General features: G+C 38.7%; 2 protein-coding genes across 13 annotated transcripts in view; one reads left to right on the top strand and one right to left on the bottom strand.

Moving 5' to 3' along the window:
* The window catches only part of POLK (DNA polymerase kappa), a 35,646-nt gene extending 16,236 nt beyond the window's left edge, over nt 1-19,410 (bottom strand). Inside the window, exons 1-5 of one of the 11 annotated variants that reach the window (XM_040541964.1) lie at nt 19,231-19,403; nt 18,764-18,826; nt 9,988-10,091; nt 8,305-8,483; nt 6,047-6,166 (exon numbers count right to left, since the gene is read on the bottom strand). In XM_040541964.1, the coding sequence (XP_040397898.1) occupies nt 6,047-6,166; nt 8,305-8,442 (258 nt within the window). In that variant the 5' untranslated portion in view covers nt 8,443-8,483; nt 9,988-10,091; nt 18,764-18,826; nt 19,231-19,403. Of the gene's footprint in view, nt 1-6,046; nt 6,167-8,304; nt 8,484-9,987; nt 10,092-18,763; nt 18,827-18,936; nt 19,202-19,230 lie in introns of those variants that run through there. The other 10 variants (XM_040541968.1, XM_040541963.1, XM_040541961.1 and 7 more) reach the window with 10 other exon arrangements.
* Nucleotides 19,411-19,513: 103 nt separating this feature from the next.
* CERT1 (ceramide transporter 1) overlaps nt 19,514-26,457 on the top strand; it is an 80,722-nt gene continuing 73,778 nt past the window's right edge. Inside the window, exons 1-2 of one of the 2 annotated variants that reach the window (XM_040541973.1) lie at nt 19,514-19,904; nt 23,306-23,440. In XM_040541973.1, coding sequence (XP_040397907.1) covers nt 19,809-19,904; nt 23,306-23,440 — 231 coding nt within the window. In that variant the 5' untranslated portion in view covers nt 19,514-19,808. The remainder of the gene's footprint in view (nt 19,905-23,305; nt 23,441-26,457) is intronic. The other variant, XM_040541972.1, reaches the window with a different exon arrangement.

Below are 26,457 nucleotides of genomic sequence, written 5' to 3' on the forward strand. Positions count from 1 at the left end.
AAAAAAAGAAAAAAAGTTGTTTCTGGTGACACTTGCTCTCAGACAGAATACTGGTATAGCAAACGGTACAAAAAACAACAAAACCACTCACATGAAAAAATACGCCACCTGATTCAGACAGAAACTTGGTAAGACCCATTGAAGATGCAGCTTTTGCTACTGTGATGCAGGTTGTTAAAAAGAAAAACACAAAACACCTGAAAATATGTAAATGGAATGTGAATTTCCAACACCTAACTGATGCTACACGCTTCAGAAAATTGGCTCAGACGTGAAGAAAAGACCAGTAACTCAAAGAGCAGAACCATCTATCTTGTCTCGTCAAAAAAAAAGGTCTTAAACAAGTTCACGTACTGGTAAGAAAGTTAATTACTTCATAAAATTCCCCAGCACTTGTTACGGAAATATATATAAGGCTGGATTGTTAGCAAAATTGCAAAGTGACTTTTGAAGAAAAGATCATACATAGAAAATAGAAAATACTGCCTTTCTCTCAAAGAGTTAAAGATAAATCTCCTATTCGTAGACTGCGAGCTTGATCAGTTCCATGGTGTTCTGAATCAGGAGCATACAGATCTCTCAACAAAAACAAACTTATTGTGCTTCTTAATTTATTTGCATTCTTTTACTAACAATCTTGTACATCTTGTGTTTGTTTCTGAAATCTATGTTTCTTTTGACTATGAATGAGGTACAAAGAAAGCACTGCTAGAAACTATGAGTGCATTACTTAAATCAGTAGGCCTTTAATTTTCTGTTAAGATCATAGAATCATAGGGACCCACAAGGATCATCGAGTCCAACTCCTGAGTCCCCAAATGGCCACCCAAAAAAATCAGACCACATGTCTGAGAGCGTTGTCCAAATGCTTCTTGAACTCCATCAGGCTCGGTGCTCTGACCACTGCCCTGGGGAGCCTGTCCCAGTGCCCGACCACCCTCTCAGTGAAGAACCTTTCCCTAACACCCAGCCTGACCCTCCCCTGTCCCAGCTCCATGCCGTTCCCTCGGGTCCTGTCGCTGTCCCCAGAGAGCAGGGCTCAGCGCCTGCCCCTCCGCTCCCCTCGTGAGGGAGCTGCAGGCCGCCATGAGGCCTCCCCTCAGCCTGCTCTGCTCTGGGCTGAACAAATCAAGGGACCTCAGCCACTCCTCATACATCTTCACCTCCAGACTCTTCACCATCCTCATAGCTCTCCTTTGGACACTCTCTAATAGTTTTATGTCCTTCTGGCATTGTGTCACACAGTGCTCCCAGTGAGGCCGCCCAGTGCAGACCAGAACAGGACAATCCCTTCCCCCGACCAGCTGGCAGTGCTGGGCCTGATACACCCCAGGGTAGGGTTGCCCCTCCTGGCTGCCAGGGCACACTGCTGGCTTGTGTTCAGCTTGCTGTCGACCAGAACCCCCAAATTCCTTTCTGTGGGGCTGCTCTCCAGCCTCTCATCCCTCATCTGTACATGTAACCAGGGTTACCCCTTCCCAGCTGCAGAATCTGACATTTGCTCTTTTTAAACTTCATATTGTTGGCAATTGCCCAGCCGCCTAATTTGTTCAGATCTCTCTGCAAGGCCTCACGGATTCAACAGCTCCATCCCATTTGGTATCATTCATGAACTTGCTCAAAAAACCTTCAAGTCCTTTATCCAAATAGTTTATGAAAACACTGAAGAGGACTGGTCCTAAAATGGAGCCCTGGAGAACCTCACTAGTGACACATTGCGAGCCTGATGTAACCCCATTTACAAGAACCCTCTGGGCCTGACTGTCAGCCAATTGTTCACACATCTTATTATGCTTTTTGTTAGCACCACACATAGTTCTCAGCAAAAGAGAAAGTATCAAAAAAAGAGAACGAAGTGCTATCAGTGATTATCCAGCCACACTAATGACTATGCTAACCTCTATTTACACAAACAAAAGGTTGCTGCTGTTAGCAATGAGCTTCAGGCATACCAGAGCTCAAGAAACACCCATTGCAAAACGGGACAGAAGTAAAAGGACACTCACTCACATTCATGGCACTAAGGTACCATTGCAGAAATGTCTCTGGCTCAACTGCAATGAGTTTATGATCTGAAAAGAAATACTTATGTGCAATTTGCACAGTTACTTGAAGAGTTACCTTCTTATTTCTTGGCAGAGCAGCTTAATTAAAAAACAAAAACCACCTAATCTAAAATCTCATCCTTTGAAGCTGAAGACATTGAACACAGACAGGCAACTATGTATGTCCCAGTTAAATTACCTGAAAAAGTCTTTTCTCTGGTTTGCTCCAAATTCATTTGAGCAGTGAATTGGGGCCTCAGATTAGGCTGTTACATGTAGAAGAGTACACCATGCTCCCTGAGGCTGAGCAAACTGGTTTAGAAAGATTAAGGGCCCAAGTGGAAAGTGTTGCTGGCAAGCCATTCAAATAACAAAAAAAGCCAGCTACTCACATGATACATATGGAAGAAGAAGTTTCTTCCATTCTTCTTTCACTTAAATCCTTCTGAACAAAGTTGATTTTCTTTACATTACAAATTCATCAAGAGTTCAAGTCACACTGTCATCATGGAAAGCATCCTTTTGTTTTTAAATTATATTTTACAAAGCATTTTCAGGCTATTCATAAATTCAAGTTGCTTAATTACTTTAATGAAGTACTTTACTGTCAATCATTATTCTAGCTACTTAATTTCTGTATTTCAATTTATCATATTTATAACAAACCTTTTTGCTTTTACTCCCCCAGTGTATTCCTAACATTATACTTACTCATCAGATACTGTATCAGTCTAAAGAATGAACGAAAATTACACTAAACAGAAATATGAAAATATAACTTCAGTAACAGTGACTGATTAAAGTAATATGCCAAAACAAAAGACACCTAGACTTACTCTGAGAATCCTATGCAAATCTCTCTTTAGTAGGGCAAAAAAAAGTTATGAAAAGCTCTCAGAGGCAAGGTAGAGAAGTTTTTTAAAGTTGCTTTCAATTTTCCTTTTAAGGTAAAAAGGGACAACATTTTTTAATTAATATTTTTTTTTCTAGATCAAAAAAACACTAAAATGTATGACCTGTATGTATAAGTTTAATTTTGCCTATAGTTACTTGTATACAATTTAAAGAGTAACCTCTCATTCTTTATCTTATGCAAAATACAAGTTTTCTATCGTAATTTGCTTTATCAAAGAAAAATATAAAAGGATCATTCAAAATCTTTTATACCTGTAAAAGCATCTGACAAGATGAAGAGATAACAAATAATGATACTACTTTTTAAAAAAAATAACAATTGTATGATAACATACAGTATATTATTTCCCTTGTGAGAGAAGGGCATTCACTAGCAAAACTTCAAACTATTGCTTGGCACACATAGACTTTAGTGGTGAGAAAGCCAATATTACATTGCAGATTCTATATTTCATTTATGCTATCGTTTCCCTATGTAACCTGGATTTTCTCCAAAAAATCCCGTATGTGGGAACTCTTTTGTTGGTTTACTTTTACATCACAGCACTTGCATTGACTGCCAGCTTACGAAGCCATATCTCAATCTCTAACCATCCTACAAACACAACTTGACCTGAAGATGAAAACTTGCAGCACTCATGTTTGCAGACAACTTTGTAATTCCAGAGTATCTCCCACTTATAAACTGTAAGAGAACAAATTCTCTCACACTGTATCAGGAGGTAGTACTGAAACAAAGAGTTGTTAAGAAAGTGATAGAAAATGATAATAAAGAAAAAGTTGATAATGAGAGCCAAGTATATCCATACCTGAAAGACCTAAAGAAGGTGATTAAATAATACCCGGCACATATTAAGGAATCCATACAGGACAAAGACGACTTGAGACATGGTGGAGATAACAGCCTGGGGAAGATTTACTGGAGGGTAACTCATGGGAAATGGTGGAGGCATTGAGGAACCCACACAAAGAGATAAAGACTGGCTGAAATAGGAGACTGAGGATTTGATCACAGACCCTGGGGGTATAGACAGAAACTACTTCAGAACTACTACAGAAGGACAACTGATATTTATCTGGGGATATGGGACAAAAAAAAAATAGATTTAGGATAGAAAAAAATGTACAGAAAAAAAAGTACAGAAGAGAGCAAAAAGGTCAGAACCTGTGATAAAGAAATTAGGGTAATAACAATCATGGACCAGAACTTATTTGCATACAGGGGATGGAACAAATATCCAAGATTTCCAGATTTTTTACAACTTGGTTGTCAAAGATCTGGAATTAGCCATCAGAAAAGCATGCCTCTCATCACCCTCTAATAACAGTCCTCATGCACTATGGCAGTTAACTTAATAGTTATTCAATTAGAAAAAAAGGAGACTTATTTGAGCAAGTGGCAAAGATTTCGAATATGGGGTTTGAAATGCAGGTTTTAGTAAGAACCACATGAAGTATTTTCTCTCTTTAAACTTCTTTTTGCTTTCATATGAAGCAATTTTCATACAAATCATTAAAAGAAAACAACATTAATTTTGCAAGATCAAAGAATCAAGTTCAGAAAGACAAAGGTAGTCAAAGCAATTCAAATATGTTGACTTTTACTATATGCACTACATATTCTTAATTATATACCTATATAATAATTTTATAAGACCCATGTAATTCATTTTATAAGAAATCCTGTCCTCTGTAGAATAAAAGATTTTGTCGGAAAGAAGGATGGAAGTGGAAGTATGTTTTCATGCTTCATAATTTAATAGTTTTCATAATTAAATGACTCAAATGCTACCCCAGAAAACTAACAATAATGACTAGCAGAGACATAACTGAATCATGCTATAAAATAACAAAAATACTTGAGGCATACAGGTTTATAACAAATTTTTTTCAGAGGGACTCTGCACTTGCAAGCTTTTCTGGGCTCAAATTTGAGAAACTGGCATCTAATTTAGCAATGTGATCTTCAAAATATACAGTGAACAAATAAAAAGGTTGTACAACAAAGATCAGGACCTAGTAATAGTAGTAATCACAATGGCTTTCAAAATTAATGGGTGTGATTAATTTATTTTTGTGCCCTGAGCTCTTCATCTGCAAATCAAAAACATCATTCTACTTTGCTTGAGTATTGCAAGAATAATTTAAAGAGTGTACAACATAGAAAAGCCTACAAGGAAGTCGGTAATTCTTCATTTAAAGATGGATTAGACTAGTGTATAACAAATAAGGTTTGGGGCCACCCATTGAACAATGAGGACAACAGTAAATAATGAGTAACTGCTCACTCAGTGAACACTGCACTTTTCACTGAATGAAACAGGAAATTTTTCCTGTTAGGGAAAAATAGCATGCAATCATGTAATTAAAGACTGAATCACAGTGCAAATGAAAAAGGAAGCAAATTAAGCCTCTACAAGTAACTTTAATTTTGTTGTGTCTAAGAATGTATAGCGTGCAACCTGGTGTTTCAGTTTTCTTTAAACAATATTTCACCCACAGTAATATTTACGATACTATTCTCTATCATTAGCATGTGAGAAGAGAAATAGTTCCTTCATCTTTCTAATTCAGGACCCTTGTATTTCTTGTGACTGCTTGCCATTATTATTTTTTATTTATTTATTTTACTAATTAGCATAGATAAGGAATAAATTAATCCAGAATAGTTGACAGCTCTGATCACCTTCATTCCATTGCAGGTCATTTAACACAAAAATAAACATTCTAAGAACAGAAAGTAGACAACACTTCTATGATACTTATTAACAAAGTATTTAATGAATCTTCCATAAACCATAATGACATCCCTTTAAACTGTACAGATTTAGAAGAACAGGAATTACTTTTCTTCATTCTAATCAAATAAAAACATTTTAGTTAAGTCTTAGAACCTATTTAATCTTCTTCCAGCAATTTTTTATTAAGCTTACATCCTCAAGACACTGCAATTTTTTGTTTGCATGACTAACATCAAAACAGCAGCCAGCGTTGTGCTTATCAACAGAATTTACTGCAGTAAATTAAAACACACCAAAATGTTTATTTGCTATTTTCTCCAAAAAAGGTCTTTACAAGATTAGTACCTGCAACTGTGCTTTCAAGAGCTGTTGTTGTGTAATTTTCTCTTTTAGCCGCATCATTTTTTGAATTCGTTGGTTAACTTGTTCATCTTTTTTAAGTTCGTTTTCGTAAAATCTGGAACCCTTGAAGAAAATTGCAAAAACAGTAAGGTTTTATTTTTTTTGTCTTTTCCTCCAACAACATTTGATCTTTAGATACAGAAAACATGAGACACAGTAATGCATGCTTTGGATTTTCATATAACACAAGAGACCAGTGGTACTTTAAATATCTCTCCTCACGTGACACAAATATAACATTTATCCTTCTCAGACCCATTCTAACTATAAGAGACAATTTAGAGAACTTGCTATGTTTACAAAAAAAAAACAAACCAACTTGTTCTAAAACCTAATAAAATAAAATTTCCGAAACAGTAGAGATAAATGACAAACTATTATTCACAATACCCTCAAAATAAGGAATATAAAGCTCAAAAAAAAATGCTCTAAGCATTTTGTCAAACTTCCACACTGTTGAATCTACACGGAAATAATGGCATTATAAGTAAAGTCCACTTCTAATGGTGGGTATTTAACTAACCATTTGACCTTGAAAGGCATTGCAGAATTAGAAGCTATTTAGAAGAGGATGATGAAAAGCAAATAGGCATAAAATTCCTCACTCTTAAGTATGTAATTGCTACTTCAAGAAAAGGGATGAATAAGAAGAGATGTAATGAAAACATACAAAGAAGACAACAATGTAGAGATTGTATGTTGTGACATCCCTGTTCCCAACTCATAACAAATGAAAAAAGCCATACAATGAAATGGAAAAGAGGAAAACTCATAACCAGGAAATAAAATATTTTTCTCTTACAAGAGAAATAACATTTGTAGGAAGAGGTGCCAACTTCTATTGAACGAGCTGACAAAAATCAGCAGAAGTAGACAAATTTGTAGTTCAAAGTCTCTGACTACCAAACGTGCACTGACACCAAGAATTCAAGAACAGTCAAATAAGAACCATGCATTTACATTAAAAAGCAAAAATACTCTCTTTTATAATTATGGTAAAAACAATTAATAGAAGGACTATATGTCATATCTTATTGCTTAGAAGAAATTAGGGTACGTTTTCTTTCTTCATCAGATATACATACCATCTTTTCTCCCCTCTGCAATGAAACATGACTTGTAGAGTCTCATTTAAAGAAATCAATACCAGAATGTTGGTGTGGGAGGCAACACAAATATTTAAGATTGGTATTAAAGCAGGGGGGTTTATGCTTTATTTTGGTTTTGTTTGTTTGTTTTACATCTCTTGCAGTATTTCACAGCTGAAATTATATAAGTTTTTGTTGAAATACAATTGTGGGTAGTGTTTGTAGGTTTAATTTTGAAAGGACTGCAAAAGAAGGTAAGTTTCAGAAAGAACTGAAGGTTATTTTCAGATTTCTTGAACTATACCTGGTATTATATTCTCTTGCTTTATTGACAGAAATATATCCTAATACAGAGAAGCCTGTATATCAGTTTTGAAAGCCTATTTTACAGCTCATTCCATTTCAAAACAGGTGATGAAACAATAATTGTTCTTCAGAAATATTTTTTTCCGAATATTGTTATGAGGCATGTGTATGACAAAGAGCCAAGTTTTCAAGAAATAGGGAACAAGTAAAAGAACATTGAAATCAATAGAAGCCTTGATGTGCCTATGTGCAGGAGCAAAGAAAAAATAAGAGGAATAATATTTCAGTGCCTTGTAGATTTGTGGCCTCCTCTGAGGATCTTTGATACAAAGCCACACACTATTAGCCGCCTCTCTCAAGTACCATTTAAGAAGGACAAAAAGACAGGGACAATGGAATTCTAGTGAAAGTATTAGAAAAATATGGTCCCATCAACTTCATCAGTTATGGAAAGGTGACCGATAGAGGTAGCTCTACTTGGGTGATGGGGCGGGCAAAAGGAATGGAAAGGGGAAAAAAGCCTAAAGAAGCTGAAACCTTCACAATACCTCTGAACAACACCATGCTATTTATATACTGCTTCACGCAAAAAAGGAACACCTAATGACCTATTCAGTTGTGTTCCTCTAAGGCCCTGTGCATGAATCCACAGGTATGCTAACCTGCACTCCCTCCCCATACATGCATTTCTTCTTAAAAGCTGTCCTCCATTTACACATGTGAGGGATAAAACCTGGGGTTGGGACGAAGAGGGGCTTACGATGTTGGGATGAAGCACTGGGGGGGAAAAAAGGTAATCAAACCAACCTTGGTAGCTTCCATGATGATTTTATTGATTTTCTCTTTATCCAAACCTTGCATTCCAGCTTTGTTATCATTGAGGCCCATTCTAAGCAGAACTCCATCATTACTAGAGCTGTCATCAGCTTTTTTCATGTTGTCCATAGTACTTCTTGAAAACAAGTACTACTCTAAAGACTTAATATCTGGAAGAAAAAAAAAAAGAATTTAAATCATATTAAATCATATTTGTTTCTAAGCTCCAGCTGAACAACACAAAAATAATTTGCTGTGTATTATACTTATTCACAAAAACAACATACACAAATATGGAGACACATTCATGTAAAGTGGCTGGCCTTCCATACCCACCGAATAAAGCCATCTGTAATTCTGACAGAGCTTCGAGACAGTAAGATTTTACTTTTTGAGTAACTTAAAGAAAAACTCTTTTAAAAGCTGTCTTACAGAAATAATTGAGCACCACTAGATTCATGTAAAGGCTAGCATCTTATACCCTTATACCCCACTATATAGCCTGCTAGACTATTACATAACAAAACAAAACAAAAAAAAGGAAACAATGATTTTAGATTGCAGAAATCCATTGTTCATTTAGTCCTCATTCCTGCTTGAGACAAGCCATGTAAACTTTCCCAGTATTTTCTAACTCAAATTCAAAACTTCTGTTTGAATTACAGCTCATCTTTTAGAAACAGATGGCTTTAATTAAAGGCTTTGAATAAAACCTTATTGTTTAATTCAGGGTAAAATTCCTACAATCATTTTTTTTCCATTAATTTGTAGAGCCATGGCATCCAATTAATGGAACTTACCAAGCTTTTTGTACTCAAGTGCTGCCATAGGTAAGTTTTTCCACATACAGGTGCCTCTGATATGTGAGACATCTTCCTTTATACTTTATGAAAGTAAATAGCTGAACCTTTCTATAGGCTCTAATTACATGGTACATTGTTTAGATAATAAATTTATCTTAAAATGAACAAACCTAAATTAACCTCTGTAGCATGACCTTGTGCTCTTATTTTTGTTGGATTGAAACAAGGAGGAGTCTGATATTCTCCTGAATTATTTAACACACATTTATTACTGGAAAAGCATAGAGAAGGACCTTCTTCCTACTCGAAGTTGCTGACTCATAAACAACTTAAGCTTTACTTTCATGCAGGAAGCACATTTGCTCCTGAACTTCCTCTTCAAGCCGCTCCATATGACAGGAGCCCTTCCTGTTGGGAGGAACCACACCCTTTCAGGCACTTAGAGAAGCTCTATTAAATGCAACCACAAACTACACAAATCTAATAGTGTTACAATTTGTCTAGAGGGTATTTTAAAATGCTGCTTTTATTACTCCAGGACTTAAGTGGAACTCATTATCGACCAAAGTGAAGAATGTCATTATGTATTTTCATATTTAGAGCTGATTTTTTGTGATGAAAGAACCACATGGCTGACTTTTTTAAATTAATGGTGCAGTGTTAGTATTTTCCTGAAGATCACCCCCTGAAACACGTAGCCAACTGGAGTCAGCTATTAAAGCCCTTAAAAATATTCTGATAAAAATATTGCAATTTTAAACATATTCCATTAATTTAGATTATTTTCTATGATGCCTTGCAAGGACTTAAGACCAGTTAAGTAAGGTTGTGTTTATCTACAGCTTGTTACATTTCAAGGAATAGTAAGTACCTGGAGGTGCAGAGACCGGAACTCTTCTCTTGACCCCTCAGTAGCACTTTAGCTTCTATAGTGGCAACTGGGAATGGGAGTTGCTTCATAGCTCTTGTGTGTATCTATCAAATAAAAGACAACGATGACGAAACGTTCATTAATCTTCCACTTACAGGAGGACAATCTCTTACAGTTAACATAAACATTTACGAGAACCAGGCTGCTAGACTGCAACCGAAGGAAAAAACTCTGCAACACACACATCACTTCCAAGTTTCATCTCAAACTCATGCACATCCCCATCTCAATTAGCTCCACAATAATTCCATTGTTACTTGCAATCTCTGGTAAGTAATGGGCATAATTCTCAATAACGGCTTTTCTCAAGGTAAATACCCTGCCACTACTCCCCCTAGTTCTTTTATCACTCTTTTCCTTCAAGAAGCTGGCATGAACACAAACGTATTGCTTCCATTTCCTATTCCAGTCTTTGCAACTTTTTTTTTTTAGCTGTTTCATACTCTTGAAGAAGTGTCTATCCCTTGCACGTACAAATCTTTCCCATCCTTCATTCAGACCACTCTTAAAGGCTCAGTCTTATAGCAAGGGCTTTGAACACCAATGCATGTGTTTAAGTCAAAAGCCTTCTTTCTCACACTGTTATATATTGAGTGAAGAAAAATTACCATGATGATACCAGTGATGAAAAAAAAGTTTTTAAAAAGTCTCATAACTGCTAGTCTCCTAACGAATTTTATTTTTTCAGCCTCTTGTGTGGAACAAAATACATTGCTAGTACAAGACAATAAACATCAAATAATACCTTAGCTGGAATTAAGAGGAAAATATTTATTTAAGGACATGACATTAGTCATTGAAGCTTAAATGTGTACGGAAGGGAAAAGATGAATAACAACTGATACAATTATCAGTTGCTTAACATGAATAGAACAAGATTATCTTCCTTTCAGAGTAACAGGCCTAAAAAAATTTTTTAAAAATATTTAGCATACTTAAATGAATCATGGAAATGTCAATAAAACAAGAAATACAACACTGACAGATAAAATGGTCAGTGGATCATCTACCATAACAAATATATATATATATATATATATATATATATATATATATATATATATATATGTATTTAAAGGAAATGCAGGAGAAGCACCATTTGAAACATTGTAAAAAACATGAACAAAATGTCAGTGTAGAAACTGGTAAAGATAAAGTTTTAATAGCAAATTATCCCAGGGAAAGCAGATAGGTGGTGGTGACATAGTATTAGAAAGTTTTGGCTAAATCAACTTGGAAAAGTGGGTAAAAGTTTAGAGTCTAACAAAACACTGGCTCAGAAATGTCTAGGTAAAGAGTGACATATTTGTGACATATTTTTGGCATGCTGTCACCTCAAGAATGAGACGTTTCCTTTAAACAGGGCACATTAAATCTCTTGCAGTGTCATAGCAAGTAAATAAGGTGTGAAATCAGAAGTCTGAGGGCAATCTACAGTTAAATACTATCCTATTATTCCTGTGATTTGGAGATAGGGACAAGAAGCAGTAGAATCATTGTTACACAGCAGATGCAATTTTCCATTTGCCACTGCAGGGGCTTCTAAAGAGGAAGAGGAAGACTTAGGCACTGAATGCCAGCAGTTAATGGCAAAACAAAAAGGTGGAGAAAAATCATGGAATATCTGAGACTATGTTTCTGTGACTATTCAGTTCAGTGGAGATAGTGTTATTATACAAACCATTAACACTGGCAAAACTTGTTAACAGTTTCCTTTCATTGATAGTGTAACAACTTGTTGAGCAGTAATATTAGGAATAGAAAGGGTCACTTCCACAGAAAGCCTTGAAAAAGAAATTGCCACACTGAATGATGATTTGATGCATGTAAATTGTGTACCACTTCTCATAAAGAAAAATAAAATAAAATCTGTTATCTTTGCTATCACAGATGCTCCTGCCAATAAAAGAAATAAAGCGTCAGATGCAAAGTTACTAAGATATACAACTGCTTACCTCCCCTGCAGCTCAAAGGAATCAAGACATCTACCACAAATGTGAGGGATCATCTTTTGTATCTAAATTGCCCACAGTTAGTCTTCACAGTGGGAAAATACACAATGTGTAAAAATATACATATGACATTGCAAATAGCAACACACTTATGAAAGACTCTTTCCTATACAATTTTTAAAAATTATTTTCCTTTTTTGGGAATAGATAAAATAAGGATCTAAATTTTTATTTGTAAATAGTTTCTTCAATTTCTGTAAAATTCAAGAAACCTCCAGTAACATTTCATGAAAATATGACATCTCATTTGTTATGGTATAAGCCCAAAAGAAACTTCCTATTTCCTCTTAATTAAAGTGTTTTAGACATTCCTTTATTTAAGCTCTTCTATTTTTATTTTAGCAAGTACAAAACAAAATTATAACAGCTACATTTGCATACAAGTGTTGAGACTGGGTGAAGAGCTAACTTCAGGAATTCTGTCACTGGATGCAGGTTGTATCAGAAGAAACTAAATACTATCTTTAATTTCAGTGACAAGGCCAAGATGTTAATAGGTGTCGTTTAAAAACTTTCAATTCTGTATCTTTATCAATGGTCTGGATGACTGGATTGAGTGCACCCTCAGTAAGTTTGTAGACGAGACCATGGTAGGCACGAGTGATGATCTGCAGGAGGGTAGGAAGGCCCTGCAGAGGGACCTGGACAGGATGGGTTGATGGGCAGAGGCCAATGGGATGAGGTTCAACATGGCTAAGTGCTGCGTCCTACACTTTGGCCAAAGCAACCCCATGCAGTGCTACAGGCTTGGGGCAGAGTGGCTGGAAAGCTGTGCAGAGGAAAAGGATCTGGGGATGCTGATTGATGCTGAACATAAACATGAGCCAGCAGTGTGCCCAGGTGGCCAAGAAGGCAAACGGCATCCTGGTTTGGATCAGGAATAGTGTAGCCAGCAGGAGCAGGGAAGGGTTAATCCACCTGTACTCAGCTCTGATGAGGCCACACCTCAAGTACTGTGTTCAGCTTTGGGCCCCTCACTACCAGAAGGACATCGAGGCCCTGGAGCGTGTCCAGAGAAGGGCTATGAAGCTGGTGAAGGGCCTGGAACACAAGTCCTATGGGGAGCAGCTGACGGCACTGGGGTTGTTTAGTCTGGAGAAGAAGAGGCTCAGCGGAGACCTTACTGCTATCTACAGCTGCCTGAAAGGAAGGTGGGGGGAGCTGGGGGTCAGCCTCTCCTCCCAGGCAGCAGGACAAGAGAAAATGTCCTCAAGTTGTGCCGGGGGGTGGGCGTTAAGTTGGAAATCAGGAAACATTTCTTCACTGAAATGGTTGTGAAGCACTGGAACAAGCTGCCCAGGGAAGTGGTTGAGTCACCATCCCTGGTTATTTTAAAAGATGTGTGGATGTGGTGCTTAGGGACGTGGTTTAGTGGTAGATTTGGCAGTGCTAGGTTAACAGTTGGACTTGGTGATCTTAGAGGTCTTTGACAACCCAAATGATTCTATGAAAAAGCACTGTAAGCACAATAAACAGTTAACCAAGTTGAACAACTTCATCCAGTTTTGACCACAAAGGATCACTTCCCAGACTTTTGGCTAAGACCAAGTGTACTGTGGCTTGCACTATGCTCAAAAATATAAATGCTTCTGAAGTTTGTACTACTCCAAAAACATCACAGAGAAGGAAAAAATGAAAACAAAAATCTTCCTTTGAATTATCACTATATATAGTGAGATCCCTGGATCTTCACTTTTTCTTATGAAAACTTTACAAATGACCCATTATCAAATACTACAAAAGTTCAGAGCACTCAGTGCAAGTGTGGAATAGAAAAATTTCTTCCATATTGTGCTTCAACCAATTATTAAAATAATCACATCCACACAGAATATGGTGGTAAAGAATATCATACTCCTGAAATGCTTCCTAAGTGTTCAGAAGATCCTCAGAAGTGAAACACGAGTGAAATATTTAGCTTCAGTGAAAGGGGTAATTCAGCAGCTTAAGACTCAAGAAGAAGCAATTTCAGTTCTTCCAAGAGATACACTTGTCATAAAACTTTTCTGCGTCAGTATCTCACCATAATGCACACTTGAACCAAAAATCTCATAAGCCAAGCTAAGTTACATGAATGAAAATATGCAAGCTCAATTAGCGTCCCTCTCCAGTGAGAATGCTACAAAAGTCACTAACAACAACCCTTTGCAGTCACTTTATATTTAACTGAGATGGAATTAAAGTTTACTGTTATAAGCAACTTCTTCTACTAAAAAACATAAACTAATGATATACATACCCTTAATCATCAGCAGCTACTGGTTCTAGAACTTGGATGGGAAAACTCAATCATTTATTTGCGAAAACTTTCATTTATATAAATGTAAAATACACCCAAAAATGTCATGTAGAAAGTTATATATATGCTGAATCAAAATATGAGATCAAGCTCTCTCTCCCTCATCCCATCCCCCTCTTTTTCTTTTTTGATTTTTTAATACTCATGACAACTATTTTGACAAAAGATGTGGAAATCTGTTAAACTCTTCTGTAAGTGAATGGAGATACTCTTGGACAGAAACAAGGATCACTTGTACCAAAGACAATACTTCACAAGTAAGCATGAAATATGTTCTCTATCTACTTCACTATTTTGGGCCAAGCATTGAAAAATACTTAAAGAGAACAAAATTGAAAAAATGAATTCAGAACAAAGAAGCCAAGCAGACTGATTCAAGAGTAACTCTCAAACCCAACCCTTCAGACGTCTCCCTTGGACTGGAAATTATTTTTGCGGGAAACCACATCACGGGCCACCTCAGAACAAAGCTGCTGGGTACTAATGAAACACTGCTAAAAGTAACAAACAGAATACAACAGACCTTCTCATTATGACCACAACTCACCCAAATCAACATTTCAAATGGGCACAAACTTCCTCCCCCCCCAGTTTCTAGTTAAGATAGAACATGTGGCCACGCAGCAACAATTCTTATTTCACTCCCTGTACAGAAGTATCTTCATCTAGGCTGTGCATGTAACTGCCTGAAGTACCATCATTAAACAAGTAAACCCCAGCTACGTCAACTGGGTATAGGAACTAACGCAACAGAGCCAGGCCATGTGAACAATGGGTTTCCCACAAATGCTTTGCTTTATTTCTTGAATTTCTAAGACAAGAACAACTATACATTCAAACTAGCAAAGCTCAACCCCACTAGAATATTTTTAACATCTCCAATACTTAAAAGGTTACACTACAAACTCCAGTAGTGCATTTGATTTCATTCTGCTTGACTTAGCCACTACTTGAGTGATTTAAGAATTTTATCCTGACGAGGAATGTTACATTATATCATTTCCAGCAGAAAAGTCTTTATGGCACCTGTCTTTACTAAGTATTCATTCAGCAAGGAAACATTTTAGCCAGGGGCAAACTCCATAACTCTTAATTCCTTGTAAAAACACGTTTCCCAACCAATAATTTAAGTATGAGTTGCTCTTACAGTCTTTGCTTCTCAGCAGGAGAAACCACCAACAGACATGTGCAAGCAAGCACATCAGTCTGTCCTTCTGAACTACCAGATCAATTCTTTTCAGCCACAAGTGGGCTGGTATTTACTAGAGCCCTAGATACTCAACAGCCCCCAGAAGAAGACTGGTGTCAGTTTTAATCCTGTAGGGATTAAAAAATAGAGCTGCCAGGAAGAACTGTGCAACAGTGTTATTAGCAGGTAAACATACACAGCGTTAACCACCCAGGTTCTCTACTAGCAACATTCAAAACTGCTACTGTCTCACTGCTTTCTCTGAATGGATCATAAAATGTTATTAGTTCTCTAGAACAGAGAATCTCCTAAGAAACATCTAAGTACTATTTACAATTGTAATCAGCTGAGTTATGTGATAAATTAATCGTGCTAAGCATAACACTCGGGCCAGGATTCACAGAACTTAAAATTCTAAGTGCTTACCCAAGCCGACAGAGCCCACTGGGACTATTTTTCAAGTATCGGCTGACCTAACACATTTTATGAAAACTTAGATCTTATCCAAGTACCTAGGAAATAGCTTTCAAAAAAGAGCCCTAGAATTATGTCTTTCCTGAAATAATTGGCTTGCAAATTACAGACAATCCAAGCCTTTTAAAAATAAATTCACACTGCAAAATAAACAGAAAGAGACTGCTTCTGACAATGCCCAAAATAAAGATGTCAAAATATGTATTTTATGCCATTCATTAAACTATTTGAATAATTCTTCACAACCAGTTAAGTTAAACAAGTGGACTATCTATCCCCTATTAATTTTCTGCAGGCAAGATGTGGTACAGTTTTGCTGCAAATCCTGCTTTCAGCTCCTCTATAGCTATGTTCTGAAAACCTCATGGTTTTAAGTCTTCAGAGTTCATTCCAAGGGCAAAACACTGCTGTGAATATCTTCTCCTGTCTCTATTCAACAGTTCACAAGATCTTCTAAACTGAAAAAGACTAATCACAAGTTTTTAACCAAGGTTTCCTTGTATTTCTAGATTACTGGAAACAAATGCTTTATTTTTTTTAAGCCAGAAAGAAAATAATGAAGGAACTGAACTATTATGAACATTCATCAGTAAGAAATATATCAGAAGTGGTATAGTTATCTGCAATTGCATTATTACAGAGATGTGCTTATTGCTCATATATTCATAATTAGCAGTAATCTTCTGTTTAAATGTTTTACTTAAAAGGAAAAATTCTAACATAGAGATTACAATTATTTTAGGAAAAAGAAAGTCTGAATCATTTATATCTGGGAGCCTATACTGCTAGGCAATATGCTCTTCTACAAACAAAACTCCTTCAAAGATCTTTTAAGAAAAATAGTCCTAAATTTAAGAACAAGTTTTAACTACCAGCATGAACATACTAGAAAATACACTAATGATGAAAGTGTTTTAATAACATACAGTGAACACACTACAGCTGAAGGTACAATGATACTGGAAATAAAAGATATAAAAAGCAAGAAAAAAATCAGATATTTATAAAGTTACTAATTTAATGATGTTTATGAGTAATAGCTCTAGAAGTAAAACTCCAATAATGCATTTTTGTATTACACTTAGTACATCAGCAATACAGAACAATAGCAACTGTTCCAGTATTCTAAGAAATGCGACGATTACTTCCAATTATAACAATGATTTGTAAACTGCTCACAATCTAATACATCGGGAATAAAGACTGAATACAAGAAAGGGCTTGCGATGGAAGAATGAATACAGCAATGAAGCACAAAATAAAGGCTCGGTGGAAAAGGCACAGGAGGAGGTATAGCAGAGTGTGTAGTCAACATCAGTGCATCAGTTTGATCACCTTCATTTACTGTGGCTTTGGTTTGCATCACAGTTTGGCCTCAGAGCATGCAAATCAGATTCTTCTCAAACTTAACTGGAAGACTGTAATTCCAGAGCATACCTGATGCATTCCAATTGCTAATGGAGGTTCCCAACATGGGACCAGACTAGAGTTAGTCTGAAGAAAAACCTCTAAAAATATAAACAGGATGAACTTAAGGTCTTCAGCACCAAATCTTTCCTTCGCACACCTACTCCCACTGCACCACAGTACTTGCTCATGTAGACATGACCCGATCTCACTAAAAGCAGTAGGCAACTAACCATATATGAAAGGGATGGTCAGAACATTAGAAAGAAGACGTAATTTATCTCAGGTTAGTCACAATCTCAATACACCTGTTTAAAGAACATCAGGTGGTGGCATTATGGGAAAAAAAAAAAAAAGACGACGACAAGTTAGGAAGATGTGGCAGATATAAAAACAAACAAGAGAACAAAAAGAGAATCTGCAACTATGGTGATAATCCTAGATAGAAAATGCGAGGGTGCGTGGCTACCTGAGTACACATCACTGCCATTGCCAAAAGGCTTGTTCAGACATGTCTCTTCATTCCCTACTCTCAATGAGAACAGAAAATGAAATAAATTCAGAATGTAATGAGGAAAAAACATCTACCTTTAAAAGTGATGCCACTTAACTTCATCAATATACCCCTGAGAAGAACTATAAATTTTTCTTATACGTTTCAATACATGTAAAACTCAGCCATCCTGCTTGCTTAACACTTGGAGTATACTGCAGCAGATGCCAAGGACAAATATCTTCATTTCTTTCCAAACAGCTAGTGAAGCAAAGAACAAAATTTCTCAACAACTTTATATGTTAGAAAGTTGTCAAAAATAGTATCCACAATAGCCTGGTAAGAAATATTTCTGTGCATTCCAGTGATTACACAAGTATTAAAATGTCTGTGACTGTCCTCTATTTCTAATTGTTTAGGATAATTATGTTGCTTTACCACGCGCTTTCAGTGCTGCAGATGTACATTCATTGCGAATATCTTTATGCCAAAGACTGAGGCAGTGAAAGTTATTTAAATTTTAGCTGTCCCTTATATAGAGAATGCATTTAAACAGACATCTTGATGGTAAGAGCTCTTTCAACAGATAATCCTCAGTGGAAACTTTCAAGCAGCATAACATGGAAAAATCACACCATGATTTGCCACAGGGAGTTAAGAGAAAAATTGACAGCGTCATTCTTTTGATGCTGTAGTTTTGAACCAAACTATTTAAGCTTTAAAAAAAAAAAGTAATAAGCAAAAAGATGAGCCAGCACAAATATGAAGTTCCTCCTATGTCCCTATATCTGTTCATAGACTGTTAAGCGATAAACTCGCTTTCTTTCCAGAAGTATTACTACCTCCATAAATACCGGCAAAGTTGTACATCTCGGGTGGAGCTCTGACGAAGAAATAACATCGAACTGACAAAAAACAAACAAAAAAAAACAACCAACCAACCAAACAAACAAACAGGTATTATTTCATTCCCTTTTCTACAGAAACAGCAGTCAGACACACGAGACGCTGCTACCTCACGGCTCAGGCGGGCTTCTGGCCGCCGCTCGGCTGACACCGGGCCTCCCGGCAGGGCGCTGGCACCGGCAACCAGGCGGGCAGCCCCCGCACGCCGCTGCCGCCGGGCCAGAGCCGGGACGCGGCGCGGCGGAGCCCCGTTACCTGCTGCGGGCCATGCCGTGCTGTGCCACCTCCCCCCCCCCCCCCCGCCCTGTCCTCTCAGCGGGCAGCGCCTCCCGCCCCTTCCTGCGGCCCCGCGGCCGCCATCTTTGTCACGGGAAAGGCTGGCGGCTCGCCCGCCGGCACCCACCGTTCTTGGGGCGGGGAGGGAGCCTCGGCGCCTCTGCCAGTCCTCACGCTAGGGAGCGGGCAGGGTCCCCATTAGACGCTTCCCCTGACTAACGAGGGAGCCCTGCGCTACCCGACCCCGACAAGCGAAAAGCGACGAGGCCAAGATGGCGGCAGGCGGGAGGGAGGGAAGGAAGGAGGGGGGACAGACTCCGCGGGGGAGGGGGGTAACTACAACTCCCGGCAGGCCGCGCGCGGGGCTGGGAGGGAGGGCGAGGGGAGGGGCTGGCGAGGAGCGGCAGCGCGCACCCGCCTCCCTAAGATGGCGGCGGCGGCGGCGGCAGGGCTCTGGGTGGAGTGAGCGGCGGGCGGGCGCGCGCTCGCCCCGCCTCCGTTCGCCGCCTCTATGTTGTGGCTCCTGCCGCGGACCGGGGCCGCGGAGCTGCGCTGAGGGTTGGTGGTGAGGGGTGGGGGGGGGGTGGGGGTGAAGAGCCCGAAGCCTCCGCGTCTCGTCCGTTGGGGCTGGAGGACGCCGAGGCTGCGGTGGGCGGGGGCCACTCGGCTGTTCCCTGCTCGGCGGTGGTTGCGGCTCGGGTCTCCATGTCGGACAACCAGAGCTGGAATTCCTCCGGCTCCGAGGAGGACCCCGAGACCGAGCTCGGGCTGCCTGTTGAGCTCTGCGGGGTGCTCAGCAAGGTGAGGCGCTCCCCCGGCTTCCCCGCCCCGACGGCGGCAGAGCCCGGCAGCTCGCGGGCAGGAGGAGGAGGAGGAGGAGGAGGAGGAGGAGGAGGAGGGCGACGAGCACCGGGACGAGGCTCCAACCGCCGGCCGCGGGGCCTGGCGGCGGCTCGGGAGCCCCCGTGGGAGGCGCTGGCGCGGCCTCGGCCCCGGCCGGGCGGGTGGGGAAGGCGGCCGAGCCGCCCCCCTTCCTCCTCGGAGCGAGTTTCGCCTCCCCCCCCGGGTGTCACCTCCTGGCCGGGGCTCCCCGCTGCCTTCCCCGCAGCCCCTGAGGGCAGCGGCGCAACCTTCAGCGCAAGTGTCAGAACGGCGCAGTGAAATGCCCCTGCAGCCAGAGATACGGGAGGTGGGGAGGAGAGGAAGGAAAATGGCACTAGGGCTCGTTTCCCTTTTTAAGTATAAGCGCTGCTATTTATTTTTTTTTTTTTTGGTCCTTTTATCGCTGAAAACGAGATGACTTGCAAGTATGCGTTGGGTGGTACTGGGAAATTTTATTTGGGGGACAATTTTAAAGTTGCGCGTGGAATTAATAAGATTGAAAGCAAAAATTTTTTTGCTTTTTTTTTTTTTTCAGAAAGTACCCTCATAATAACAATTAAATACCTTTAGAATTAAACCGCTACGTTTTGAATTTCTTTCCTGTCCTGTGTGATGAGGGCAGGCACCAGCCTGTGCAGAACGCGCAGGTCATGGGATTCTGGGATCATAAACCAGCCCTGGGTGATGAGGAAATGGTTGTAACAAGGCCAGTTCTCCGCTTTTTGTGGGAGACTCGGTGAAATCCTTCCAGTCTGGAAATGTTCCTAAACCCAGAGATGGGAGGAATGGCTAGGAGAAAGGAAAGGCCGTGGCTCTCATCTGTGAGATCTCATCATCTCTAGTGGATGGGGAGGGAGAAGACGAGGCAGACTTGAGGTGTTAACCCAGATAAAATGCGATGTTTTGGTTTAGTAGTGTAGGTTTTTTTCTTTACGAAGCTTTCCTTTGATTAGATGATTCTCACCATTGGAAACTTTAATGTTTGTGGGATGTAGTTAATTTTGATTTTGGCAAATTAATTGCTTTATTGAGTTTGGTTGCAGTCCTTTACTGGAGTAACAGGTGAAGCCATGGACTCTTTGTAAGTTTGTAATGTACATATATGCAAGCTTTATGTGTTTCTAGTTGATTATGTGGAGAGTAGCTGATGGTGCCTTTACTGTGAGAACGCAGGATGTAATCTCGTCATACAGTCATGTGTGTCATGCATTCAAGAGTGGTGAAACCTGTTGCAGTGAATATTGAGGGATAATTTTACCTTTTGTTGATGCCTCAGTAATACCTGAGATGAACTAATTAAAACGAAATGGTACCATTTCAAACTTACTACTAAGCATATGTTTGTTTTTAAAAACTTACTGTCTATAATTACATTGTAAATCAATGAAAGTATGCAGCAGCTCTCTGTATGCTTAGTAGTGTTTCAGCTGGTCTGCCCTTGGTAAAGAGAGAAGGCTTTGAAGGACAGGGAATAATTTGGTAAGAGAAGCTTATTGTAAGTAAGTTTTACCAGTCTCTTTAAATGTTTAAGAACTCTAGTTTTTTTTTCCATTGTATTTCCTGCTTACAATTTTAAGGTGGATCCAAAGAACTTTGACGTGGAAATGTCTTGATGCACAAGAATCCACATGCTTTAACCAGTGGTCTTTTGTTTGCCAAAACCTTTTTTTCTACCAAGTATACTTCAAGGAGTCTTTTCATTCGTGTGACATTTCAGTTGCAACAGCAAATGATTGCAGCAGCAAATGCAACACTGACTGCTATATTTACCTCACTTAACTGTGTCAAAGAAGGAAAGGTCCTTTCCTCCCTGTCCCTTGCTCTTTTGCCCAAGATGACTTTGGACTCTGTATTTTACGTCTGGTAGGAGTAGGGAATGTAAGAGAGCAGAAGAGAGGAAGTCAGCAAGTGCTAATATACCTCCAGTGATGGCTGGTGCTGCCTGTTCCTGTACTAAGCTCAGCTGAGGCATTCTTTGAGAGATACTGAACTCAGCAATATGATATATTAGGAGATTGTAAAAGGCTTTATCTTTGGCGAGCGAATGTAGGTCTTAACTGTGCTTGAAAATGGTTAGGAATTTCTCAGGCGAAAGAGTTTTTCTCCTTCTTAGCACTTAGCGGTCCTCTTATTTATTAGAGTTAACATGCAGTTATGGGACATGCGTTAACTAACATATATAGTATAATGTAGAAACTAGCCCATTTAATCCACTTGCTCCCCCTCCCTGTTAATATATTACAAAATGGTGTGTAGTGGTTAGAATTAAAGGTAAAAAAGATGTTTTAAACTTGCTTCTCAGAGCTCTTATCAAAGAACCGTTGTCGTGAATATGTTGAAATGCTTGCATGATAAAATTGTTCTCAATGCTTTTGTTTTCCTGTTTGCATTATTACCTAATTTGTTATTTTTTGCCCTGTGATTGAAGACCAGAGTTACAGAACAGTTGTGATACTCTCAGTGCTGTATGCTTCTACAGGGTGCAGTTTGGAAGTTCTGTTGGGAAGCAGTAGCAAATATAATGTACTAATAATCAGGACTTTATTAGTCACTTGTAAGTAGATCTTCGTATGATGAGTCCAGAACTTGTTCCTGGAATATAAATTTCATTGCATATATGAATGTCTAGTCCCTAGAAAAATCTTAGTATCAGGATGATTGGATGTCTGCTGACAAGCAATTATCTTCCTAATGTTTAAGGAATGGTTATGGAATTAAAACCTAAAGCAATATCTGCAGGCAGTATTGAATTGATAAAGAACTGATTACTCTAGACACTATAATAGTTGTATGCTATACTGGTGGGATAATGGTACATATGTGTTTACATGAAAATAATTAGAAACTTCATAAGAATCAGTTTGGTAGAAATTACATTGTATATAAAAGAATTCTTTCCATGTTCTACTTAAGTTTCTTTTCGTCTAATTCAAATTTTAAATCAGATGGCTAAATTGAGCTTAGTGGTTAATGTTTGGTTTTCCCCCTCCCCCCTTCCACAATGTGTTATCAGTGTGTTTGATACCTTTATTTAAGTGGCCTTGGCAACAGTGTTGCAACCAAGACACCTGTTATCTTCCTGTTCTTTTGAAACAACTGTTTTTTAGCACCTTACTTCAGTGGTTTGCAAAAGAGATTTTAGGAGCCCTGAGCAGAAGAAGAATGTTCTCAATTGGGAAGAACTTTATTAAAAAAAAAAAAAAATACCTTTTGCAAACTTTTTCCTCCTGGTACTTAAAAGCCTAAAATATCAACAAAATTCTTTTATTGTTATTCTTCTATGAGCAGATCTTTTATTTATTTATTTATTTATTTTACAGTGGACCAACTATATTCATGGGTGGCAAGATCGATGGGTAGTTCTGAAAAGCAACACACTCAGTTATTACAAGTCTGAAGATGAAACAGAATATGGCTGCAGAGGCTCTATCTGTCTGAGCAAGGCTGTGATTACAGTAAGTACTATTCCAATATTGCCATCTTTTCATGTTTTAGGGGTGTGTCCTGGTTTCAGCTAGGATAGGGTTAATTTTCCTCCTAATAGCTGGTAGGGTGCTGTGTTTTGGATTAGGATAAGAAGAGTGTTGATAACATGCTGATGTTTTAATTGTTGCAGAGCAGTGCTTACACTAAGCCAAGGACTTTTCAGCTTCTCGCTCTGGTGCAGCAGGAGCTGGGAGGGGACAGACCCAGGACAGCTGACCCCAACTGGCCAAAGGGGTATTCCATACCACAGTGGGGTCATGCTAAATAATATATAGGGGTGGCTAGCCGGGGTAGGGGGGCCGGCTGCTCGGGGATTGGAGGGGCATCGGTCAGCGGGTGGTGAGCAATTGCATTGTGCATCACTTGTTTTGTACACATTATTATTAGTAGTACTATTATCATTATTATCATTATTTTCCTGTCCTAATAAACTGTCTCTATCTCAACACACAGGCTTTACTTTTCCGTTTCTCTCCCCCATCCCAGAGAGGGAGGGGGGAGCGTGAGCGAACGGCTGTGTGGTGCTTAGCTGCCGACCGGGTTAAACCACAACAGGGTGTTACTGTGGTTGTAGGCTAATGTTTAGCAAAAGCAAGTATGAGTACAGCAAATAATTCTATTAGGTCATTTAGCATTAAGTTAGTGATATCAGTGCAACACTGTGGAGCAGGGCGGAGAGTTCCGAATAAGAAAACAGGCTGTTTTCACTGGAGATTGCAGTACGCAGCTTTTCATCTATTACACTCAAGGTTTCTATGCACAGGGCTACAATTTCTCTGTGGAAGAGGCACTGTTTTCCAAGGAGTCGGTCTATGACACAGGAACAACTTACCAAAGGAGGTCGCATCCATCACAAAGGCCTTACACTTTGCGTTGGAAAGAGAGTAGTATTTCTTTGACTTCTGACTTTCTGAACCTGAATAACATTTCCTAAAGAAAATGTTCTACCACTTCTTCCTCTGAACAAAGAAGTGTGATATTTGTTGCTGTTTCTGCCTAATGCTTGGAGATACAGTATTATGCTGATAACAGAGAACATACAAATGAAATCTCAAAATGATGAAGTGGCCTTAGAAGATAAAGAAAAAAAATCTGCTTTTTGCAGCTTTCAGAATTATATATATTAATTTCAATTAATCCTTGCTAAAAATCATGCTGTTGATTTTCTGTTACTCTTAAAAGGTCCAGGTATATAACAGAAAACACGCACACCCAGCTCTCTCAACCCTTCTTCATATGAGAGATTTCCATCTGGTCTTTGTGGCCCTCCTCTGGACTTCTACTTTCTTCTATGTAGCACATAAGCATACAAGAGCAATAGTATTTAATCTTATTCTACCAAACGTGTTTTCAAGATGAATTGAGGTTGACAATGGAGGTGTTTTCTTAATCTTCAGTTTACAAATAGTTTTATAATTTCAGAAAAGATTGGCTTGAAAAAACACATGGATAGATTGATTACATGAACAGTGCATTTTTGGAAGAAGATTTTTTTGCAAAGCAGATTTTTATATTTAGATATATGACAGGTGTTGTAGTCACCTAAAAAGTAGAAGAGATTACCTGAGTTCTTTTAAAGATCTTTCTTAAACTGCTTAAACTTCTAAATTTGCTCAAGATTTGACTTATTCAGGAATGTTCAATGCATAACAGCAGTCTGTACACATACTTGTTTGAATATACTTGTGGCAGTCTAGTAGTACCAGCCTCTGATCAGGAGCTCCATAAAAGTCTTGTGTTCACTGGCGAGAGGCTTAATATATCTGCCAGGCAGAAATAGGAAAGTGGTGGCAAAGAGTTGGACCAACAGAGGTCTAGAAGAATGTTTTAGAGCATATCTCAGCAGCTTGAATTCCAGTTCTGGTGGTGGAGTGAGAGATTATAGCAATGCTGACATTGCTGCTGGAATGTTTCTGTATATTGCACTTTGTGAAGGGAAGTTCAGGAACATCTTGTGTTCTGACTAGGAAGTGTGTAACACTGAAACTCTTACAGATAGATGGCTTTTTTCCTGTCTTCTGTCTGACATTTCTTGGAGTTGAATCACTGTGTTTTTTCAGTTCTTGAGCTTCTTGAGTATATAGAAAAAAATGATGTTGGGGAAAGAACAAAACGTGGGTACAGTTCTAAAAGTTAATGTGATATTTTAGTTCAGTTTTCATTAAGGATCATGTATTTTGAGGGGTATTTGACACTTAAGTTTCATTGTGGTTTGAAATGGCATCTCTGAAACTTGGTAAACTTCTGTTAATTACTTGTAGCTGCAGTTAGTGATTACTGCTTAAGTACTAGAGGTTCAGAAATACTAGTAGATCACTTCTTGCCTCTCGAGGATGTAGAAATTTACTTCTGAAATTGTCATAAAACACTTTTTTTTTTTTGAAGCTCTTCATCTGGGCCAAAGTTTTGGAATGAATGCTTCTGGTTTAATAAGTGTTTGGTAGCAAAGATAGTAGGTTTTTTTTTCTAATCAGCTTTTAATAGTAGAAAAAGAATTATGCTCAAAGATAAATGTTTAGAATATTCTTCCTGTGGTATATAGTTAATCTTTACTCCTATGTCCGTATAATATCTTAACACTAAGATCATTAGAATGCATTTAATGCCTGAATATTTTTTTTCTACAGTCTCTAACTATGCTGTAAATTTAGTTTTCATTGATCTTGCTGATCCAGAGTCAGGCACAATAACTGTCTCTCTCCTAACCTGGTGTACTACAAGAAGCTTTTCTTTAGTGTAAAGCCAGACAGGGTGGTATTGTATGGTGTTGATGTCTATAATATTTCCTTGTAGGAAAGGAGGCTTGGATTCTTACAAAGCTTTCTTTTAGGTGTTCATATTAGGTGTGCACATATTTGGTTTCAGCTGGGGACATAATGATTTTTGATAAGTACTTATTGCTGCGAGTAGCATATAATGTACGCATTTTTGTTGATGTATAAGCATAAACAGAAAGCTGCTGTCACTGAGTAGTCTTGCTGTATTT

The sequence above is a fragment of the Cygnus olor genome, chromosome Z (genome assembly GCF_009769625.2).
Source record: "Cygnus olor isolate bCygOlo1 chromosome Z, bCygOlo1.pri.v2, whole genome shotgun sequence".
NCBI classification, from domain to species: domain Eukaryota; kingdom Metazoa; phylum Chordata; class Aves; order Anseriformes; family Anatidae; genus Cygnus; species Cygnus olor.